The sequence below is a fragment of the Phascolarctos cinereus genome, unplaced genomic scaffold (genome assembly GCF_003287225.1).
Source record: "Phascolarctos cinereus isolate Bilbo 61053 unplaced genomic scaffold, phaCin_HiC Scaffold_7;HRSCAF=346, whole genome shotgun sequence".
NCBI lineage: Eukaryota > Metazoa > Chordata > Mammalia > Diprotodontia > Phascolarctidae > Phascolarctos > Phascolarctos cinereus.
Genome location: NW_027556180.1, coordinates 180,762,508 through 180,781,998, shown reverse-complemented (window position 1 = coordinate 180,781,998; position 19,491 = coordinate 180,762,508). Strand labels below are relative to the sequence as shown.

The 19,491-nt window shown below is 37.4% G+C and overlaps 1 protein-coding gene across 4 annotated transcripts in view; it reads left to right on the top strand.

The window, feature by feature from the left end:
- Nucleotides 1-1,096: 1,096 nt before the first annotated feature.
- The window catches only part of IL18RAP (interleukin 18 receptor accessory protein), a 33,143-nt gene continuing 14,748 nt past the window's right edge, over nucleotides 1,097-19,491 (top strand). The window contains exons 1-9 of one of the 4 annotated variants that reach the window (XM_020987891.2): nucleotides 1,097-1,177; nucleotides 1,353-1,526; nucleotides 1,954-1,994; nucleotides 5,292-5,404; nucleotides 5,965-6,283; nucleotides 6,375-6,558; nucleotides 15,625-15,775; nucleotides 18,076-18,147; nucleotides 18,508-18,631. In XM_020987891.2, the coding sequence (XP_020843550.1) occupies nucleotides 1,461-1,526; nucleotides 1,954-1,994; nucleotides 5,292-5,404; nucleotides 5,965-6,283; nucleotides 6,375-6,558; nucleotides 15,625-15,775; nucleotides 18,076-18,147; nucleotides 18,508-18,631 (1,070 nt within the window). In that variant the 5' untranslated portion in view covers nucleotides 1,097-1,177; nucleotides 1,353-1,460. Of the gene's footprint in view, nucleotides 1,527-1,953; nucleotides 1,995-5,291; nucleotides 5,405-5,964; nucleotides 6,284-6,374; nucleotides 6,559-15,624; nucleotides 15,776-18,075; nucleotides 18,148-18,507; nucleotides 18,632-19,491 lie in introns of all 4 variants that reach the window. The other 3 variants (XM_078147376.1, XM_078147375.1, XM_020987892.2) reach the window with 3 other exon arrangements.

The following is a 19,491-nucleotide window of genomic DNA, read 5'->3' as shown; positions in this document are numbered from 1 at the left end:
GGAACTGGGCATTACTCACTGGTATCAGGAGGAGAACGCAGGAGGTGGGGGATCTAGTAATGGCAGTTGAGAAAAGAGACGACACCTCAATCCTTCAGGTACCCTGAAAGCCTGAGGGGCTGATGTAGCAGCAGTACACCCATTTGTCTTTCCCCTTCCCCTCAGGGCTGTGACCAGTGGCCAAACTCCCTTAGAATGTTCTACTGTACCAGTCACATGCTTTATACAAGATTATATTCCTAGGTCAAATTGCCTGCTTATTTCCTGGGTGGCTTAGTCAACGGGGCTCCCATTGAAAGCTTTATTTATCCAAACACTCTTCTCATCTTTTCTCTTACTTTTCATCCTCCATTTTTGTTGATCCCTAAGGAAATCTTTGTAAATAGTTCCCTTTTGCCTTTTCTTATAATAGCTACCTTGCTCAATTGCCTTTGATTACTGTCAATTGCTTTCTGCTAGAGTCCCAAAACAAATAGAACCCGGTCAGTTGTTGTCTGCCAGGGGATCTCAGGTAGAATGCAATTAGAAGTCGCTGTACTCTTTCTTCTTCTATGTCTCCCACTTAAAGGATTGTGGACATAGGTAGGATTTTACAAACTTCCTCCTTTCTTTCATTTTGCTGTCCCTATTCCTTTGTATGCATGTAGGTATTATAATTTTATTTATTCACCAGGTTATTAAATATTTGTAAATGATTTCCAGAAGTTGTATAGAAGCCTCCTAATTACATCATCCACTGTGAATGTCTCATTTTTTAATAGAAATTGTAAAAACTGTCAAGATTTTGTTATATGAAAGTTATTTCCCTTCCTGTAAAACCAACCAACCATCCAAAAAAAAAAGCCCAAACCAAAACACCAAAAAACCCCAACCAAATGAATCAAACAATTACTTCATATGAGAGGTATTGAAAGGGATTTTTCCTCCTCATTTGTTTGCTTTTGATATGAAAAAAATACCAGAAGAAACTTATTTAGTCTCGAGGTTACAACTTACATACATGTTCTTTAGTTGGTATTACAAGAAAATAAAAACCACACTTGAGAAATGGTCTGTACTGAGGAATTTCCTCTAAAGGAAATAAGCACATAAACTCTTTCATTTTAACCAGACCACACATCTTATCAGACTGAATCGGATGGCCAGAGAAGGAGTTTGTAGATGTTCACCTTTTAAGGTTTTAAAATATCCGACATTTCCTCTGCTTGATGGAAGAATAGTGAAGCTGGTTTTTATACAAAATGACCATTTGGTTGAAAAGAACCCCTTTGAAAGGGCTTGTTTAAAACTTAAGTTAATATTCTTGCTGGCTAATTGAAGGTTTCATAATAACGGTTCCTTTTTTTCTACAGGTCTAACTTATCTTTTCCCATGTGTTCTCTCATTCTGACTATGAAAAATACGGGATTCTGTGAAAATGGATATTCCCACATGCTTTTCATCAGTTGCATTACCTTGAAATGACTGAAATAGGAAGGAAATACAGCTCTCTCTGCTTTTCTCATGCCTCACTATTGGTAACCAAGGTAAGACAATTGTTACCCATCGTTCAATTTTGGGTGCTACTAGTAAAATGTCCATGATCAAAGGACTTGGGCGACAAATGGAACATCCCCGGGCTAGTTTTCCTGTTAGTAAAGGATTATAGCAGATGAGGAGTGCCCATAACCAGGGATACATACACTGTATGCTCTTTTTATGAATATAGATTATTCTACATTTTTATGAATATTTTGGAATAAAGAATGTTTTTTATGAATAAAGAATGTTTTGAGGAATTAATAGGGAAGATATTAGATTATAAATGGACTCACGGTGTCTAAATTAGGTTATTAATATTAGAGCTTATCAATTCTTTGTGGGCATGGACTGTGCTTCCCCTCATGCACTAGGTATAAATAGGAGATAACGGACCCAATATTAGAATTGAATTTTCTCATTGTTTTTACACAGATCACTTCTCTCCAAATCTGCTCCAGCCCTACTTTTAAAAAGTAAGCAAACAACAGTAACAACAACAACAACAACAACAAAAACCAGACAAAATATTCTCTTAAAAAAATCCACTGAAATGTTTTCTGTGTATTCATTAGAATCGTCTTCAGGCAAGATGCTTCTTTTATGCCCTGTAGTCTTCCCTTTTATTTCTGCCTGTCATCCTTCTCACCTTTTTCAAGTCTTCTTCTCTTTCCTTTCTCATTTAAAAAATTATTTTCATGAAATAATATTATATTCATTTTTATTTTATAAATATTTGTTTATTGTATGCTATGTAGAAGGCATTGAGGTCAGTTACTTAGATATTTCTGATTTTAAGACGTCTCTCCCAGGTTTATTTGCATTTGCAGCCTTATCTCTGGCTTTAAAATGAAGGAATTTCCCATGTCATATATTAGGGGAAAGCAAAGGTATCTTTCAGAGTCCCTAAAATCGAACCACGTAGGTGGCCACCTACTCTGTCTATCATTAAAGCTGCCCTTTATATTCATGCATGTAGAGTGTAACTTAATTTAGCTGGTGCCTCTTAGTGCTTTAATTCATGTTATGTGTTTGTTGCATGTGGACTTTGAGTTTATATTAGGGAATCTTTTAAAAACTACCTGGTAATAGTGGGAGAGGGACAGCTAGTGACACAGTGGATAAAGAACTGGGCTTACAATCAGGAAGACTCATCTTCATGAGTTCAAATCCAGCCTCAGACGCTTACTAGCTGTGTGTCCCTGGACAAGTAACTTAACCCTGTTTGCCTCAGTTCTTTATCTGTAAAATGAGCTGGAAAAGGGAATAGTGAGTCACTCTACTATCTCTGACAAGAAAACCCCAAACCGGTCATGAAGAGTCAGACATGACTGAAATCACTCAACAACAACAAAATAGTGGTAGAACATAGAAAGTTAATGCCCTTCAAAGGAGACTTTGTCATGTAAGAGATTTTAAAAGAACAGCTAAGAAAATGATAAAGCTTCATTCTCCACCTCTTCATTGTTTCCATAGAAGCAAAGGTATAACTGGCAAAGAATTGTAGGCAGTTTAAGATAGCAAAAAGGATCCTGAATTTGTATGTGTGTGTGTGTGTGTGTGTGTGTGTGCGCACGCGCGCGCAAGTGCACATGTATTGGGGTAATGAGTCAATAATCAAATTTTTAACTGCTAACTATGCTACTGATCCCTAATTGGAAGAGAGAACTTGAGATGGTCATCAAATGGATTCTCTGTCATTTAAAGTTATTTAAGGTGTACTACATCCAATGTTGTAGGTTCTGTACAGCAAAAAGTCAGACATTTGCATGCATTGAAATGTTATGATGCATCAGGTTTTTGGTTCTTTGTAAGTTGTATTTGGTACTGTTTGGCAGCCTTTGTATTTATCATGGTATTCTGACCCTTTCGCTCATTTAACTTTTCTAAGTTTGTAAAATAGATTTGAAATAGATAGCATTCTCTTGTTAGTATTTGAGATGATTAGAACTAGATTCCCACTGCACGTTTTTTCTTAAAACATAGCTCTACAATATTATTTTCTGTTTGTGATGCCTGATTAATATAACTCATTGGAACACATGTGAGTGTTTATATTTTTTGAGCTATGTGGCCTCATTTGCATTTACATGTGTATTACTATTATTTTTTAAAGTTGTGCAGCTTGGTGAAGGTTGGTGGGGGATCTGGAATTGAATAAGGTTGTCGTTTCCAAGATGCAGATACACAGGTGATAGAAAGCAAATGGTGGCTACAGTGGAGTCTGTTAGTCAAAGACTTGTGGACCAAATGAGATGGTGGTGATCTACTGACCAACAGCTTAAACTCTGTCACACTTTTAGTTTCTTGAAGTTTCTTTTTTGCTATGTGAAAGAAGAGTTGTCCAGAAGAAAGAGTACTTGACTTGGTGTCAGAAGACCTGGGTTCAAATCCTGACTCTGTTACTACTTGTGTGATCTTTAACATGTTACCTTCTCTATCTGGGCCTCAGTTTCCTCATTTGTAAAATGAAGGAATTGACCTGATAGTCTCAAAGTTCCCTTCCAGTTCTAAGTTTCTGAGCCAATACTCCTATGACTGTTATAATCTGAAAAAAATTCAAGTAGTATTTGTGGAACCAGTTTTGAATTTCATATTGCAATGCTACAAAAGACAATAAATCAATCATCAACAACACAAAACCCTATAGAAAAACTTTCAGTTTAGCACAAGTTGTTTCTGTTTGTAATTTTCCTTGAAATTGTATGAATTTTAAAAATTTATAGAATAGATGCATGAAATGAAAGAACAATGGAAAATTAGGGCCAGCAGACTAGGCTGAATGAACTTCAAATATCTTTCATCTCAAAGATTCTGTGATATATTTTCCTAGTGCCAGTAAGTAGAATTGAGTCATATCCACTTTACACTGAAGACACAGATCATAAAAACTTTGAAACTGAAAGGTGGAAGGAACATGAATACATATTGTACAATCCTTCCACTTCGCAGATGAGGAATGAGAGGTCTAAAAAGTTTATATGATTTGCCTAAGGTTGTGCAGCTAGTTGTAACCAATAGGAAAAAATTTGGGAATACCTAAGGAACCATAATCTGATGAAAAAACAGTAAGAATTCATACATTTATTGGCCATTAATATAATCCCACCTTTTCCCCTCTCCATTTTTAAACTTCTTTTAGACTTTTACCTCATTATTAGTTTGTACAAATGTCATCTAGTTTTATTATGGACATTCTGACATTTTCTTTAGCTATAGTCATCTCTTTAGAAAACCACCATCTAGGACCTTCCAAAGGATCAATGGAAGCAATCTTGCTAAATAAGAAAAGTCTGAAAAAGAAATATAGCCCCCTCAGAATGGAAACATTCTAAAGGGTTAATGCTATAATGGAGTTTTTGATGCATTCCCTTCATATCTATATATCTATATATCTATATCTATATCTATATCTATATCTATATCTATATCTATATCTATATCTATATCTATATCTATATCTATATCTATATCTATATCTATATCTATATCTATATCTACACACATATATGTATATATTTATATACATATATACACATATATAATATGAAACTATCATATACCATTTAGAATGTCACAGTCACATTGTTTTTCCAATAGAGCATCATGCATAAGAGCCCATTCTCATAGGTCTCGTCAACCCAGAACTTCCTGTGTGACTTTTGTTGTGAAATTGGCCTCTATTTCCTCATTTCCCATTTCTCACTTTAGAGGAAAGAAGGTGATGATGAAGGCAAAGACCTAATTCACTCTGTACTGTGATCTTTCAATAGCATGGAAATACTGAAGCAAAGCACGAAAACTGAAAACACAATGCTTTCTTTGTATTGCATCTTTCTTTGCCTTGTCCTAAGGGTAGGAGTCAAAGGAGACACGGATTTGTCAGGTAAGGAAATACCTTTCATTTTCCATATTGTGGTGAAAGTCCAAAGTGATAGATGATATATCAATACAACTAGTATGGTATATTCACTCACATGATTCCCATTTCCTTTAAGGAGGATTTTTTAAAACTTCTCCATTAGGAAAAAAGGAAGAAAGTATTGGGAAAGAATTGTTTCTAGCTGCTATAGTGAACAGTTACATTGGGATCCATTTGCAGCAAATAGGAGATTAGTGAAGGCAGTCAAAAAGCCATGAGCCATGGTCAGGCTATCTCTTACTTTTAGTATATTGAGCAGTTCAGATGTATTCAAATGCTTTTAGTGAGCTTTCAAAGAGATTGCCATGCCTGAAAGTGTAGCAGTTCTTTGTTAAGGTACTGTGTGTAGGGGGGAAAAGTTTTATTTTTAGGAATATGCATAAGCATATAAGTACCTTGCTATCAAGATTAAACTGCTATCAAATCAGATTGTAGAAGATATTGGTATGCTCATCAAATGGAATCTGACTATGAACTTTGTCTTCTTACTAGTTTCTATAGTTATCTGTTACTTTCTTCTTCAGGCTGCCCTTCTACAGAAAACACCTGGAGATACCGTGCAAGGAGTGGAGAGAAGTTTTTATTATTCTGTGATGTTCCTAGACCACGTTCCTGCAAAAACAGAAATCTTTCAATGAGACAGAGGTGTGGTGGAACTTTGTGCCAAGGGGTCCAGTGGTACAAACAACCTCAAAATGGATCACAGCCATATGCTATTCAGAATGACCACCCTCACATCACATGGGAAAATAATTTACTTCAGTTTTCACCAATTGGTATGAGTGATGCTGGGTCTTATATTTGTGCAATCAAATATAAGCCAAAGGCAATAAAGGAGTCCAGGTAATGCTTATTTCTATCTGAAAATACTGTCTAATCTTTGTTTTATTTTGATACAGTAAATATGTTTACAGGAGTTTATTATCTTTTCCAGAAAATCGAAGGGGATAACTTGTTTTCTTAATATAACTGTAGAAGTTCAGCCAAAGGAAAAGACACCCTGTATGGACTCTGTAAAAAATGAGCTATATCTTCTCATTGGTAGCACTGATTCGGTTCCTTGTCCTGGGGTGAACTGTGAGGGAGATTTACAAAGGCAAGACATAACATGGTACAAGGTAAGAATGACTGAATTGTGTCACCAAGAGACATCAAGTATAAAACACAAGTACCATTCTCATAATAGGCAACTTAAAGACTTAAATATAGGGTCTCTAAATTCTATAGAGTTGGCCCTATAGTAGATCCAGAAGACTTAAACTCTGGTGCCAAGGTAGCTGGTTCACCCTTTAATACTTATGTAGAATTGTGCAAAGAGTGCCAAAAGATCTCACCCTTGGAGTCATGTCTTTAGGTTAAAGTATCATCTCTAGAATATCTTGGTTGAAATGTAAATATTCTATAGGGAAAGTTAATCCATGAACCCATTGGCATCTGTTAATTTAGCCCAGCTTAATTTATCAGATAATTAATTGTCACCTGAATAAGCAGAAGTGTGGACCTTGAAGGAGTGGAATATGTGTTTGAAGGAAAGGTCATGAGGTTGGGCACAGCCCAGGGCAGAGAGAATGTAGAGAGAAAAGAAGGCCTAGTAGAGAACTTTGGACATATCCATGGTTAGGTGGCATGATATAGAAGATGAACCAGCAATGGAGACTGAGAAGAGTTGTCAAACAGATTAGAAAGAAACTAGGAAAAATTGAGTGTCATGAAATTCCAAAAAGAAAAAGTATATCCAGGAGGAGAAGGTGATAAACAGAGTCAAATGCAGAAGATAGGTCAGGAAGTATGAGGACTGAGAAAAGACCATCAGGTCTGCCAGATAAGAGATTGTTGGTAACTTTGAAGGGAATGGTTTCAGTTGTGTGAGGAGGTGGGCAGCCATATTGCAAAGTATTGAAGAGAGAATGAGAGGAGAGGAAGGGAAAGTAAGCTTTTTCTAGGGATTTGGGAAAGAGAGGAAACATTAAGTTTCTTACATTGTTGAGTTAATGCAACAAAAACAAGAAGCTACAGACCACAGTAAGTAGTGCACATTTTTGTTTCCAGTTATGAGGTAAGTTAGCTGAGAAGGATGATCACTAACTGTAAAATGCCTCTGATTAGGAGAGTAAATTATGGGAACAGCATTATTGTGCATGCCTATAATTCCTACTATTGAAGTTTTATGAATCATTGAGTATAGGTGTTCTGAGATGCAGTAGGGCAATAGCCTAAAGGGTGTACACAATAAGGTTGAAACTAAGATGGCGAACCTTCAGGAACAGAGGTCCACCATGAGAATTCATAGCATCCTTAGTAGATATCATTGTAAAACTCATTTTGAGATTCAATCTAAGTACAAATTAATGATTGATAATCAGTGGCATATTTTGGTCATAGTTGGATTTTTCTAGTCTTTTATAACCATTTTCATTGTTTTTATTACAAGAGTTCCTGCATATCTAGTTCTATCACCTCTCCATCCCCAGTCCCCTTCTTCCCTGCATCCCTGTCAACTTAGCAATAGCAAGTCACTTAGTGAAACCTTTTGGTACCATTCATTTTCAAAGGAGCAACATGGTACAGCAGAATGAACATTGGATGGGACTCAGAGGGCCTATGTTCAAATCCTATATCTGCTTATTACCGGTGTGACTGTACACAAATCACTCCCCCTTTCTGGGGTTCAAGTATGATAGAATTAAAGTAGATGATCTCTAAGATTCCTTCTAGCTCTGAACCTGTGATACTATGTAGGTGTATGCTGGTAAAAAATTAATAACTGGCTCTCCAAATAATAAAACATATGTAAGACACACCTTTAAGTTTAATCTTCATTGTTAACATTTTCTTCATTGAGTTCTTAAGTCTAAACAATCAACAAAACAATAAAACTTAACAACCAGCTCTGCCAGTTCAAGCTGGCTCCAGCACTCCTTTTTTAAAAATAGCTTTTTCTTTTTTCCAATTACATGTAAAGACAATTATTAACATTCTTTTTTTTCAATTTGAGTTCCACATTTTCTTCCTTCCTCCTTCACTATCCCCTCTCTAAGACAGTAGGCAATTGATAATTTGATATAGGTTATGTATGTGCAATTATGTAAAATATAGTTCCATGTTAGTTATGTTGTGAAAGAAGAAACAAGACAGAAGAAAAGAACCACGAAAAAAGAAAGTGAAAATAATGAAAATAGTATGCTTTGATCTGCATTCAGACTCCATCAGTTCTTTCTATGGATATGGATAGCGTTTTCCTTCGTGAGTACTTTGTACTTGTCTTGTATCATAGTATTGTCGAGAATAGTTAAGTCATTCATGGTTATCGTACAATGTTGCTGATGCTGTGTATAATGTTCTCCTGGTTCTGCTCATTTCACTCAGTATCAGTCCATACGAGTCTTTCAAGTTTTTCTGAAGTCTGCCTGTTCATCATTTCTTATAGCACAATGTATTCCATTACATTCATAGACCATAACTTATTCAGCTATTCCCCAATTGATGGGCATCCCCTCAGTTTCTAATTCTTTGCCACTACAAAAAAAGCTGCTATAAATATTTTTGTATATGTAGGTCCTTTTCCCTTTTATGTGATTTCTTTGGGATACAGACCTAGTGGTGTTATTGCTGGATCAAAGGGTATGCACAGTTTGATTGCTCTTTGGGCATAGTTCCAAATTGTTTTCCAGAATAGTTAGATCAGTTCACAACTCCATCAGCAATGCATTAGTGTTCCAATTTTCTTTTTTTCTTTTTTAAAATTTTTTTTAGTGTCCCAATTTTCCCACTCCTTTCCAATATTTATCAATTTTTTTTTCTGTCATATTAGCCAATCTGATAGTTGTAAGGTGGTACCTCAGAGTTGGTTTCATTTGCATTTGCCTAATCAATAGTGGTTTAGAACATCTCTTCATATCACTATAGATAGCTTTGATTTCTTCATCTGAAAACTGCCTTTTTTCTATCCCCATTTATTAATTAGGGAGTACCCAGCACACTCTTGATCCTATGATCCCCAAAGTTCCTTATCACCCCTAGCTTCTGCAAATACCTCTTCCCTTCTCTGCCCACCATCATTTCCACTTAACCACTGATATTGCAGATCCCCTTTTCTAAGACACAAGAGCTGACATTAGTGTTCTGTGGCTAAGACAGCCTTCTTTGCAAATGGGGGAGATGGGAAAAGAAAATCCTCAAACTCACCAGAATGAGGGGAAATAAATTCTTAGCCTCGAATCCTAAGCAAGTTTTCTCTTAGAAACATTGTTCCTAAGGCTTTAAAACACCTTAGTCATTTTGATCGTTTAGTTCTCTGGATGCACACATTTCTCATTTTGTATGTCTTGACTTCTCCACCCACATTCCAGATTTCTTTTTGCATATTATCTTTCCTGCATTATATTGTAAGCTTTTTGAAGGCAAGAGTCTGTGTTTTGCATGTTTGTATTCCTAGTACTTAGCACATTTCCTAACACATAATAAGTGCCTTCTGTCACTGTCTTTCTCCCATCTCACATGATGAATTGCCCTTACTCCTTACTGAGACTAACTTCTCTATTTGCTAAGGTGATCCCATTCCATTCTGCCTCCTGTAACATATTGCCCCCTCTATCATGCCCATTCTTTCAGATATTTTCAAACTTTTTCTTTCTGTTGGCTTATTTTCTACAGCCTCCCCTATCCTGAAAAAAACTTGTACTTGATTCTTCCATCCCCACTAACTATTGCCCTATATCTCTTCTGCCCTTTGTAACTAAACTCATGGAAAAGCCTGTCTATAATGGGTGCCTTCATTTTCTCTCCTCTTACTTGCTTCTTCATTACATAATGTATTTATTTTTAGTTTTCAACATTCACTTCCACAAGATTTTGAGTTCCAAATTTTCTCCCCATCTACGTCCTCCCCCCACCCCAAGGCAGTATGCATTCTGAATACCCTTTCCCCTAATCTGCCCCCCCCTTTTATCATTAGCCCCTTCTCATCCCCTTCCCCTTCTATTTTCCTGTGGGGCAGGATAGATTTCTATAACCCATTGCCTATATATCTTATTTCCCAGTTGCATGTGAAAACAATTTTTAACATTTGTTAAAACTTTGGGTTCCAGATTTTTTCCCTTCCTTTCTACCCACCCAAACTCATTGAGAAGGCAAGCAACTCAATACAGGTTATACATGTGTAGTCATGCAGAAGACTTCCATAGTAGTCATGTTGTGAAAAACTAACTATATTTCCCTTCATCCTATCCCACCTCCTATTTATTCTAGTCTCTCTTTTGACCCTGTCCCTCCTCAAAAGTGTTAGCTTCTGATTACTCCCTCCCCCAATCTGCCCTCTCTTCTATCATCCCCCCTTGCTTTCTTATCCTCTTCCACCTCTATTTTCCTGTAGGGTAAGATACATTACCATACCCAACTGAGTGTGTATGTTTCTTTAAGCCGAATCCGATAAGAATAAGATTCACTCATTCCTTCTCACCTTCCCCCAATTCCCCTTCACTGTAAAAGCTTTTTCTTGTCTGTTTTATGTGAGATAATTTATCCCATTCTACCTCTTCCTTTCTCCTTCTCCCAGTATAATCCTCTCTCACCCCTTAATTTTATTTGTTAGATATCTCCCCTTCATTTTCAACTCACCCTGTGCCCTCCATCCATCCATCCATCTATCTATATCTATATCTACATCTATATCTATATCTATATCTATATCTATATCTATATCTATATCTATATCTATATCTATATCTATATCTATATCTATATCTATATCTATATCTATATCTATATCTATATCTATATCTATATCTATATCTATATATCTATATCTGTGTCTGTGTCTGTGTCTGTGTCTGTGTCTGTGTCTGTGTCTGTATCTGTATCTGTATCTGTATCTGTATCTGTATCTGTATCTATATCTATATCTATATCTATATCTATATCTATATCTATATCTATATCTATATCTATATCTATATCTATCTATATCTATATCTATATCATCTATATCTATATCCTTTAGTCTCTCCTCCCTTCTATTATCCCTTTCCCTTTTCTTCCCCTTTACCCTTACTGTTTCTTCCCTCTCTTCTATCCCCCCTCCCTTTTCTTTCCCTTTTTCCCTCCTACTGCCTATAGGGCAAGTTAGATTTCTATACCTAACTTATTATGTTATTCCCTTCTTCAGCCAAATCTGATGAGAGTAAGCTTCAAACAATGCTCACCCCCCTCCCTTCTTTCCCTCTGCTGTAATAGCATTTTCTGCCTTTTCCTGTGATGTAATTTACCCTTGTCTGCCTCCTCCTTTCTCAGTACATTTTCTAAGATCAGACTAATCCACTTACTTGAATCCATTTAACCCACTTGATTAGATTTTGTTTTTATCATTACATCAAAGTCAATTAATATCCACCCCCTTTATACATACTCCTTTAACATGGTGTAATAATGATACATTTCTCAGGAGTTGCAAGTGTCATCTTCCCTTGTAGGGATGTAAACAGTCTACCCTTATTAACAGTATTTTGTATCTTTCTGTCTCATTTACCTTTTTATGTCTTTCTTGAAACTTGTACCTGAAGATCAAAGCTTTTGTTGAGCTCTGGTCTTTTCATCAGGAAGGTTTGGAAGTCCCCTGTTTTGTTGAATATCCATCTCCTCCCCTTAAAAATAATGCTCATTTTTGCAGGGTAGTTGATCCTTGACTGCAATCCAAGCTCCTTTGCTTTATGGAATATTATGTTCCACACCCTGCGGTCTTTTAATGTAGAAGCTGCAAGGTCCTGTGTAATCCTGACTGTGGTTTCATGATATTTAAATTGTTTCTTTCTGGCTGCTTGCAGCACCTTCTTTTTCATCTTGTAATTTTGGAATTTTGCTGTTATATTCCTTGGCATTTTCAATTTGGGATCTCTCTCTCTCTTTTTTTTTTAGGCAGTTGGGGTTAAGTGACTTGCCCAGGGTCACACAGCTAGTACATGTCAAGTGTTTGGTCTGAGGCCGGATTTGAACTCAGGTACTCCTGACTTCAGGGACGGTGCTCTATCCACTGCGCCACTAGCTGCCCCCTAATTTGGGATCTCTTTCGGGTGGTGAGCAGTGTATTCTTTCTATGGTTATTTTACCTTCTGGTTCTAGGACTTCTGGGCAATTTTCCTCTATGATTTCCTGAAAGATACTGTCCAGGCTCTTTTTTTTTCATCATGATTTTCAGGTAGTCCAGTGATTTTTAAATTGTCTCTCCTGGATCGATTTTCCAGGTCGGTTGTTTTACCGATGAGGTATTTTATGTTTTCATCTATTTTTTCATTTTTTGTTTCTGTTTGATTGATTCTTGCTCTCTCATAGAGTCATTAGTTTCCATTTGTCCAATTCTAGTTTTTAACAAATTGTTTTCTTCTGTTAGTTTTTGTACTTCCTTCATCAATTGGCCAATTGTGTTTTTTAAGGACTCTTCTACCTCTCTCATTAGACTTTTAAACTCCTTCTCGAGCTCTTCTAAGAAGGCTTTTCGAACTTCAGACCAGTTCATATTCACTTTCGATGTTGCAGATGTGGGTTTGTTGACAATGTTGTCCTCTTCAGAATTTCTGTCTTGATCTTCACTCTTCTCAGAATATGAATCTATGGTACGTTTCTTTTTACTCATGGTTTCTTTATTCCCTGGCCTTTAAAGAGATTAAGCTCTCCTGCTGGGGAACAGAGGGCACTGACCCAAGTTTTTTGTGTTGGGAGCCTAGGTCTTGGTCACTGGCTTTGTGTGCTGTGGCCTCTCATGTCGACAAATAGGGTTTTGGCAGCTTACCTCGTGTTGGGCTGGAATCAGCAAGGCTAGAACTTTCAGGCAATTCTAAGTTGCCTGCTTTTCCTTTTCTTTAGCTTTCTTCAGCTCCTTTTAGATGGGTGCTGCAGGGTGTTTATCTGCCTGGGGCCCCTTGCAATGTTGCCTCCCTTGTTTCTGCTAATGCACTGGGAGATTCCTTTGTGGTAAAGTGCTGAGGCACCTGGTGGTTTTCTAAGCTGGTTTCCACCGGTTCCCCCCACCCTCACTGAAACACTAGGAGGTCCAGGTATTGGTGTTTGCTTGCTGTACCACCTGGGCTTCAGGATCTCCTCCTGGTTGACATCTGGAGGCTGTAGGGTTCTGACAGCTTACCTGGTTTTGGGCTGGAAACAGCAAGGCTGGGACTTTAGGAAGACTCTAGGTTGCTTTCTTCAGCTCCTTTCAGATGAATGCTGCAGGGTGCTTATCTGCCTGGGGCCCTTCGTAGTGCTGCTTCCCTTATTTTTGCTGAGACACTGGGAGACCTGTTTGCTGGGTTGCTGCACTACTGTTCCCCATCTTTCTTCTAGTTCAGCTATTCCAAGGTTTTTTTCCCCCCCGGAGTGATATTTTCTGGGTTTTCAGATGTTGATAGGGGAGGGTGAGAGTGACTACCTTTTTACTCCACCATCTTGGCTCCTCACTCTCTTCTTAACCCCTTAAAATCCTGCTTCTAACTTTACCATTCCACTGAAAGTACTCTCTCTGAAGTTACTAATAATCTCTTAGTTGCCAAACCCAATGACCTCTCTGCATTCTTCAGTACTGTCAATCACTTTCTCTTCCTTCATAATCTCTAATCTCTAGGCTTTGGGAGCACCAGGCTCTCCTGTTTCTCCTCCTACCTATCTGACCACTTCTCTGTCTCCTTGGCAGGATCTTTTTTCAGATCATATCCTCTAACTGTAGATGTCCCCTCAGTGTTCTATCTTAGATTATTCTCTTCTCTCTTTATACTACTTGACTTGGTGATCTCCTCAGCTCCTGTGGGCTTAATTACCATTTTTTGCTGTTGATTCTCAAATCTACCTATCCTGCCCCAAACTTTCTCCTGACTTCCAATCTCCCATCTTCAATTTCCTTTCAGACATCTTTAATTAGATGTTCAGTAAACACCTTAACCTCAATATGTTCAAAATGAAACTCATTATATTTTCTATCTGTATCTATATCTATATATCCATCCATCTATCTATCTACGTATCGTAGAGGGCAACACCATCCTCCCAGTCCCTCAGGCTTGCAACCTAGAAGTCATCCTGGATTTCTTACTAACTCTCACTCTCCTTATCCAATCTGTTCCCAAGACTTGTAAATTTCACTTTTGCAACATCTCTTGAAAACATTCCCTTCTCTTCTTTGACATTGCCACCACTCTGGCACAGGTCTTCTATCACCTCATGCCTTTATGATTGCAATAGCCTTCTGATAAGTCTACTTGCTTCAACTTTCTCTCCATCCCAATCCATCCCCCATTCAGTCAAGAAAGGGATTTTCATAAATGGGGGTCTGCTCATGTCACTCCCTCCTACTCAATAAACTCTAATGACTCTCTATTACCTCTAGGACCAAATACAAAATGCTCTTTTTTTTTTTGGCATTCATAGCCCTTTGTAACCTAGTCCCCTCCTACCTTTTCAGTCCTCTTACACATTGCACCTGCTATTTGATCCAGTGATACTGACCTCCTAGCTGTTCCATAAATAAGACACTCAATCTCTCAGCTCCAGGCATTTTCTCTGGCTATCCCCCATACCTGGAATGTTCTCTCCTGTGTACTTAGACTACTGACCTTTTTGTCATCTTTGAAGTCCCAACTAACATCCCACCTCCTACAGGAAGGCTTCTGCAGCCCCTCTTTATTCTAAAGCCTTCCATCTGTTAATTACTACCTATTTATCCTGTATATAGCTTGTTTTGCAGATATTTATTTTCATGTTGCCTCACCTACTAGCTCCTTGAGGGCAGAGACTTTTGCCTCTTTTTGTATCTCCAGAGTTTAGTACAGTGCCTGGCACATCCTTAATAGATGTTCATTGGTTGCTTACTGCTTGTTTATTGACTATTGACTATTATTGACTAAAGTTCTAGTGGTACAGTATTTCAGAAACATAAGGAGCTTTTTTGAACTTGCTTATGACAGGGAAGAGGGTACAACTACCTCATATAACATTGTTTCAATGGGAAAATGCATTCCAAATTCCAAACTAATTTATAAATAAATTTCAAGGTAAAGGCAGTTTGTAAGGATGGGACTTCCTACAATTTAGACTGTTTTTAAGGTTTTACTAAAGTATGTCATTGTCATAGGGAATGAGACGGCTACTATGAATTAATGATAAAACTAAAAATTTGATTATTTTATTTTTGTTTTCTCTTGGATTAGAATGGAATGCTGTGCCCTTATTGGAAAGACACCAACATAATCTTTGATGAAATTTTCGAGCAAGATCATGGTGTGTATGTATGTGATTATAACCAGTCTATTAACTCAACTTGGTGGATAGTCAGAGCAGTTGTTGAAGTGAAAACCATTGGTGAGTAATATTCAGTTCAATGAAATTCATTAAAATCTAGTACTGAGATTCTGACTCACATTAAATTAAGCTAGTTGTTCTTAGTGTCATTACTCCGTGAGTAAGCAATAATTAGATAAAAGCCCTAGTTATGGTGGGGATGGGGGGCAAACTTCACTATTTACATTTTAAAGTCAGTTAAAAAGCTTTATTTAGTTTCTCTATTTAGAGTGGTTGTTCACTATAAATTTACAAAGTCCATGTAGTTTTAAAAATCAGTGTCCCAAAAGTTTTAGGGCAATTTTAACTATTAAAGCTTAGAGCTTTCAAAACATTTTATCTTTAAAGGTTATATTAGTAAAACAAAACAAATACTTTGCAAGCTTCCTTCAGAGCTTTCTCCCAAATTATCTGTTTTCTAGAATAATAATAATCATGATAATAATACCTAGCATATGTAAGTTGTTTTAAGGCCTACAAATGACATTACAAATATTCTCTCTCTTTATCCTCACAACAACCCTGGGGGTAGGTGATATTATTATACTGATTTTACAGATGATAAAATTGAGGTTAAGTGACTTACCCAGAGACACACAGCTAGATTTGAATTCAGGTTTTCCTGACTTCAGGTTCAGTGTTCTATCCTCTGTGCCACCTAACTGCCTTCCTATAATAGCTTCCATTCCAACACCTCTCCTCCCCTCAGTAGTAAGATTTTTTTTTTGGATGCCTAATATGGAAAAACAATAAAAACAATAACTGACCTTAGCAGTTACCTATGGGAGATGAGGGGGAAGGAGGCAGCTGTGTGGCTCAGTGGATAGAACTCTGGGCTTAGGATCAGGAAGACTTGAATTCAAATCTAGTCTCAAACACTTACTATGAGTGTGACCTTGGACAAGTCACAATCTCTTTTTGTCTTAATCCACTGGAGAAGTAAATGACAAACCATTCCAGCATCTTTGCCAAGAAAACCTCGTGAACAGTATGGTCTATGGGGTCATGAATAGTTAGACATGACTGAACAATTGAACAACAACAAGGAAAGTGAGTTGAAACTGAAAGTTATTAAATGGCTTGATTCCTTGGCAGGAAGGGGAAAAGGAGATGGAGGAGGGGTACACTTGTGGGATCCTAGGATTTCTTTCTTCCTCCATAGCCTAGTGTCCTCACCAACTGTGGGTTCCATATTGCCCTGGGCATGGTTTTCAATGAATGCACCAGGGGCAGAAATTCTTATTTATACTAATAATGCCTTATACCTAATCTCTAGATAAGGTTTTCTGAATCGGCTGTTACATATGTTATCATGAACAACAAGCAGTTATCAAGGGATTACTACATGCCAGGCATTGTGCTAAGTGCTGAAAACATACACACACAAAAAAAGTTCTTGCCCTCAAGGAACTCAAATTTTATTTAATTGGGGAAACAGCATGACAACAACTGTGTACATACAAGACATATAATCAGTGAATGGGAGGTAATATCTTTCTATTTTTTTAATTGTACAAAATCTATATATTTTAGGAATCATTCAAAATTTGCAAAGTGATTCTTACAGATAAAAGGAACCAAGTGAATAGCTCAAAGAATATTCATTGTCCATGGCTGGGCCATGCTAATATGTTATTAATGAGACTACTACTAATGTTAATTTACAATTTTAGTGGAATGCCAATAAATCTACTAAAAGAGTGCTTTTCAGTGGTAGATAAGTTAATAATGGAACTCATTGAGAAGAATAAAAGATTTATAGCACATTTATGGGTAGGTATATATGTATACGCAAGCTGTCGCAAAAGCCTTGGTGCTATTTGAAGATTCAATAGCAAAAGATTTTTTGAACACCCTGTATAGGGGTATGTGTGTATGTGTGTGTGTGTGTGTGTGTGTGTGTGTGTGTGTGTGTGTGTGTATCACCCACGTTATCTCAAGCAAGTCATTGCTCTTCTAGGAAGGGGTCATAACCTCAAAAATGTCAAGTGCTATTCTGTAAGCTTGTCCCAACTTGTGAAGAAAGCATTATGTGATAGTACTCCTTTACCAAGTCTTTGAGGAATGTACTTTCATTTAGAAGTCTTTAAGATAAGAATTCTACCCCCAACTCCCAACACACACACACACACACACACACAACATAGCAGAACAAAACAAAACAAAAAACCTGCTGCCCTAATGTTATGGTGCTGGGAATTGATGAGGGAGGATGAAAATTTGAAATACTTGTCTCCAAATCAAGACCTTGTTCCTAAAGGTTATAAACAAATTTGTCGGTTTTCATAGTGCAAAGTGTAAAGCTTTGTTTTCTTTTCCAGTAAAAAATACTTCACTGGCGCCAATCATTGCTAATCCAACAAATGACCAGGGGACGTTGGAAGTGGAACTTGGTGAGTTGGGACCTAAATCTCCTTGGAAGGGGCCTTGGATGTATGGACAATAGAAACCACTTATCTCTGTTGTTCCTTATTTGCATCTCTTCTACCAGAACTGACTTTTTTTTTTTGCTTTTTGGTGAGGCAATTGGGGTTAAGTGATTTGCCCAGGGTCACACAGCTAGTGAGTGTCAAGTGTCAAGTGAACTCAGGTCCTCCTGACTCGAAGGCTGGACCTCTATCCTCTGGGCCACCTACCTGCCCTCAGCAGTGTTCATCTTTGAGAACAACTCCCTTGCCTTTTTTATGGCTCTCTGTCTCAGTTTCCTCATCTGTAAAATGATCATTTTCTTCCTTCCTATTCCATATTTCCAGGATTGCCATTGACTCTTGAATGCAAAGTATGTTTTGGCCAGGAAAGAAATTTCAACCCTGTGGTAAAATGGTATGTTGAAGATGCTGAGCTTAACAGGGAAGAACTAAAACCGGAAAACATAAGGTAAAATGAAAATCCAATGAAACTTAGCTCTAGCTTTCTTAAATGCTTTATCCTCTTACGTATCAGTTTCATCATCTGTAAAATGAAACAAATATGCCAGTTGAATCCTAAAATCCTTCTTAGCTCTAGATTTCTGATCCTATAAATTATACAAGGTGTCTGAAAAGTCTTAATGTGGGTTTAAGCTTTAACAGATTTGATAAGATTTTGGAAAACTATGTATGTGCAGTTACACACATATGTATACACACATTGTGCACATACACACATATGTGATTTTACTTACATACATACATGTGTGTGTATATATACATGTGTGTGTACACACACATTTACAGAGAGAGAGAAAAAGATGACAGGTAGATGGGTAGAGAGTCAGAGACAGAAGACCAGGACTCAAGTCTTACCTTTGACACATACTGTGGGACCCTTGGCAACTCACTTAACGTTTCAGTTCCCCAGACAATTTTCTGTGATTCTAAGTTGCAGAGCATGTACCAATTTACATTGGTAGAAGAAGATGTTTCACTAGGAATTCCTACATCAATGAAATGGGGTCATAGGATCATAGCACTGGAGGTGGAAGGAACTTGGGAGCTATCTAGTCCACATCTCTCTTTTATAGATGAGGAAACTGAGGCAGAGGAAGGTTAAGGGGCTTGTCCAAGGTCATATAGGCCATTATTATAAGAAGGCAGCTCCTATATATACATATATGCATATCTCTTTCTCATCTATACATACATAATCACTAACCATATATAGTCCTTTCTCTATATACTCTTCTCATTCATGGACACACACACACACACACACACACACACACAGTGTCTTAATGCAAAGTCAGAAAAAATAATTGT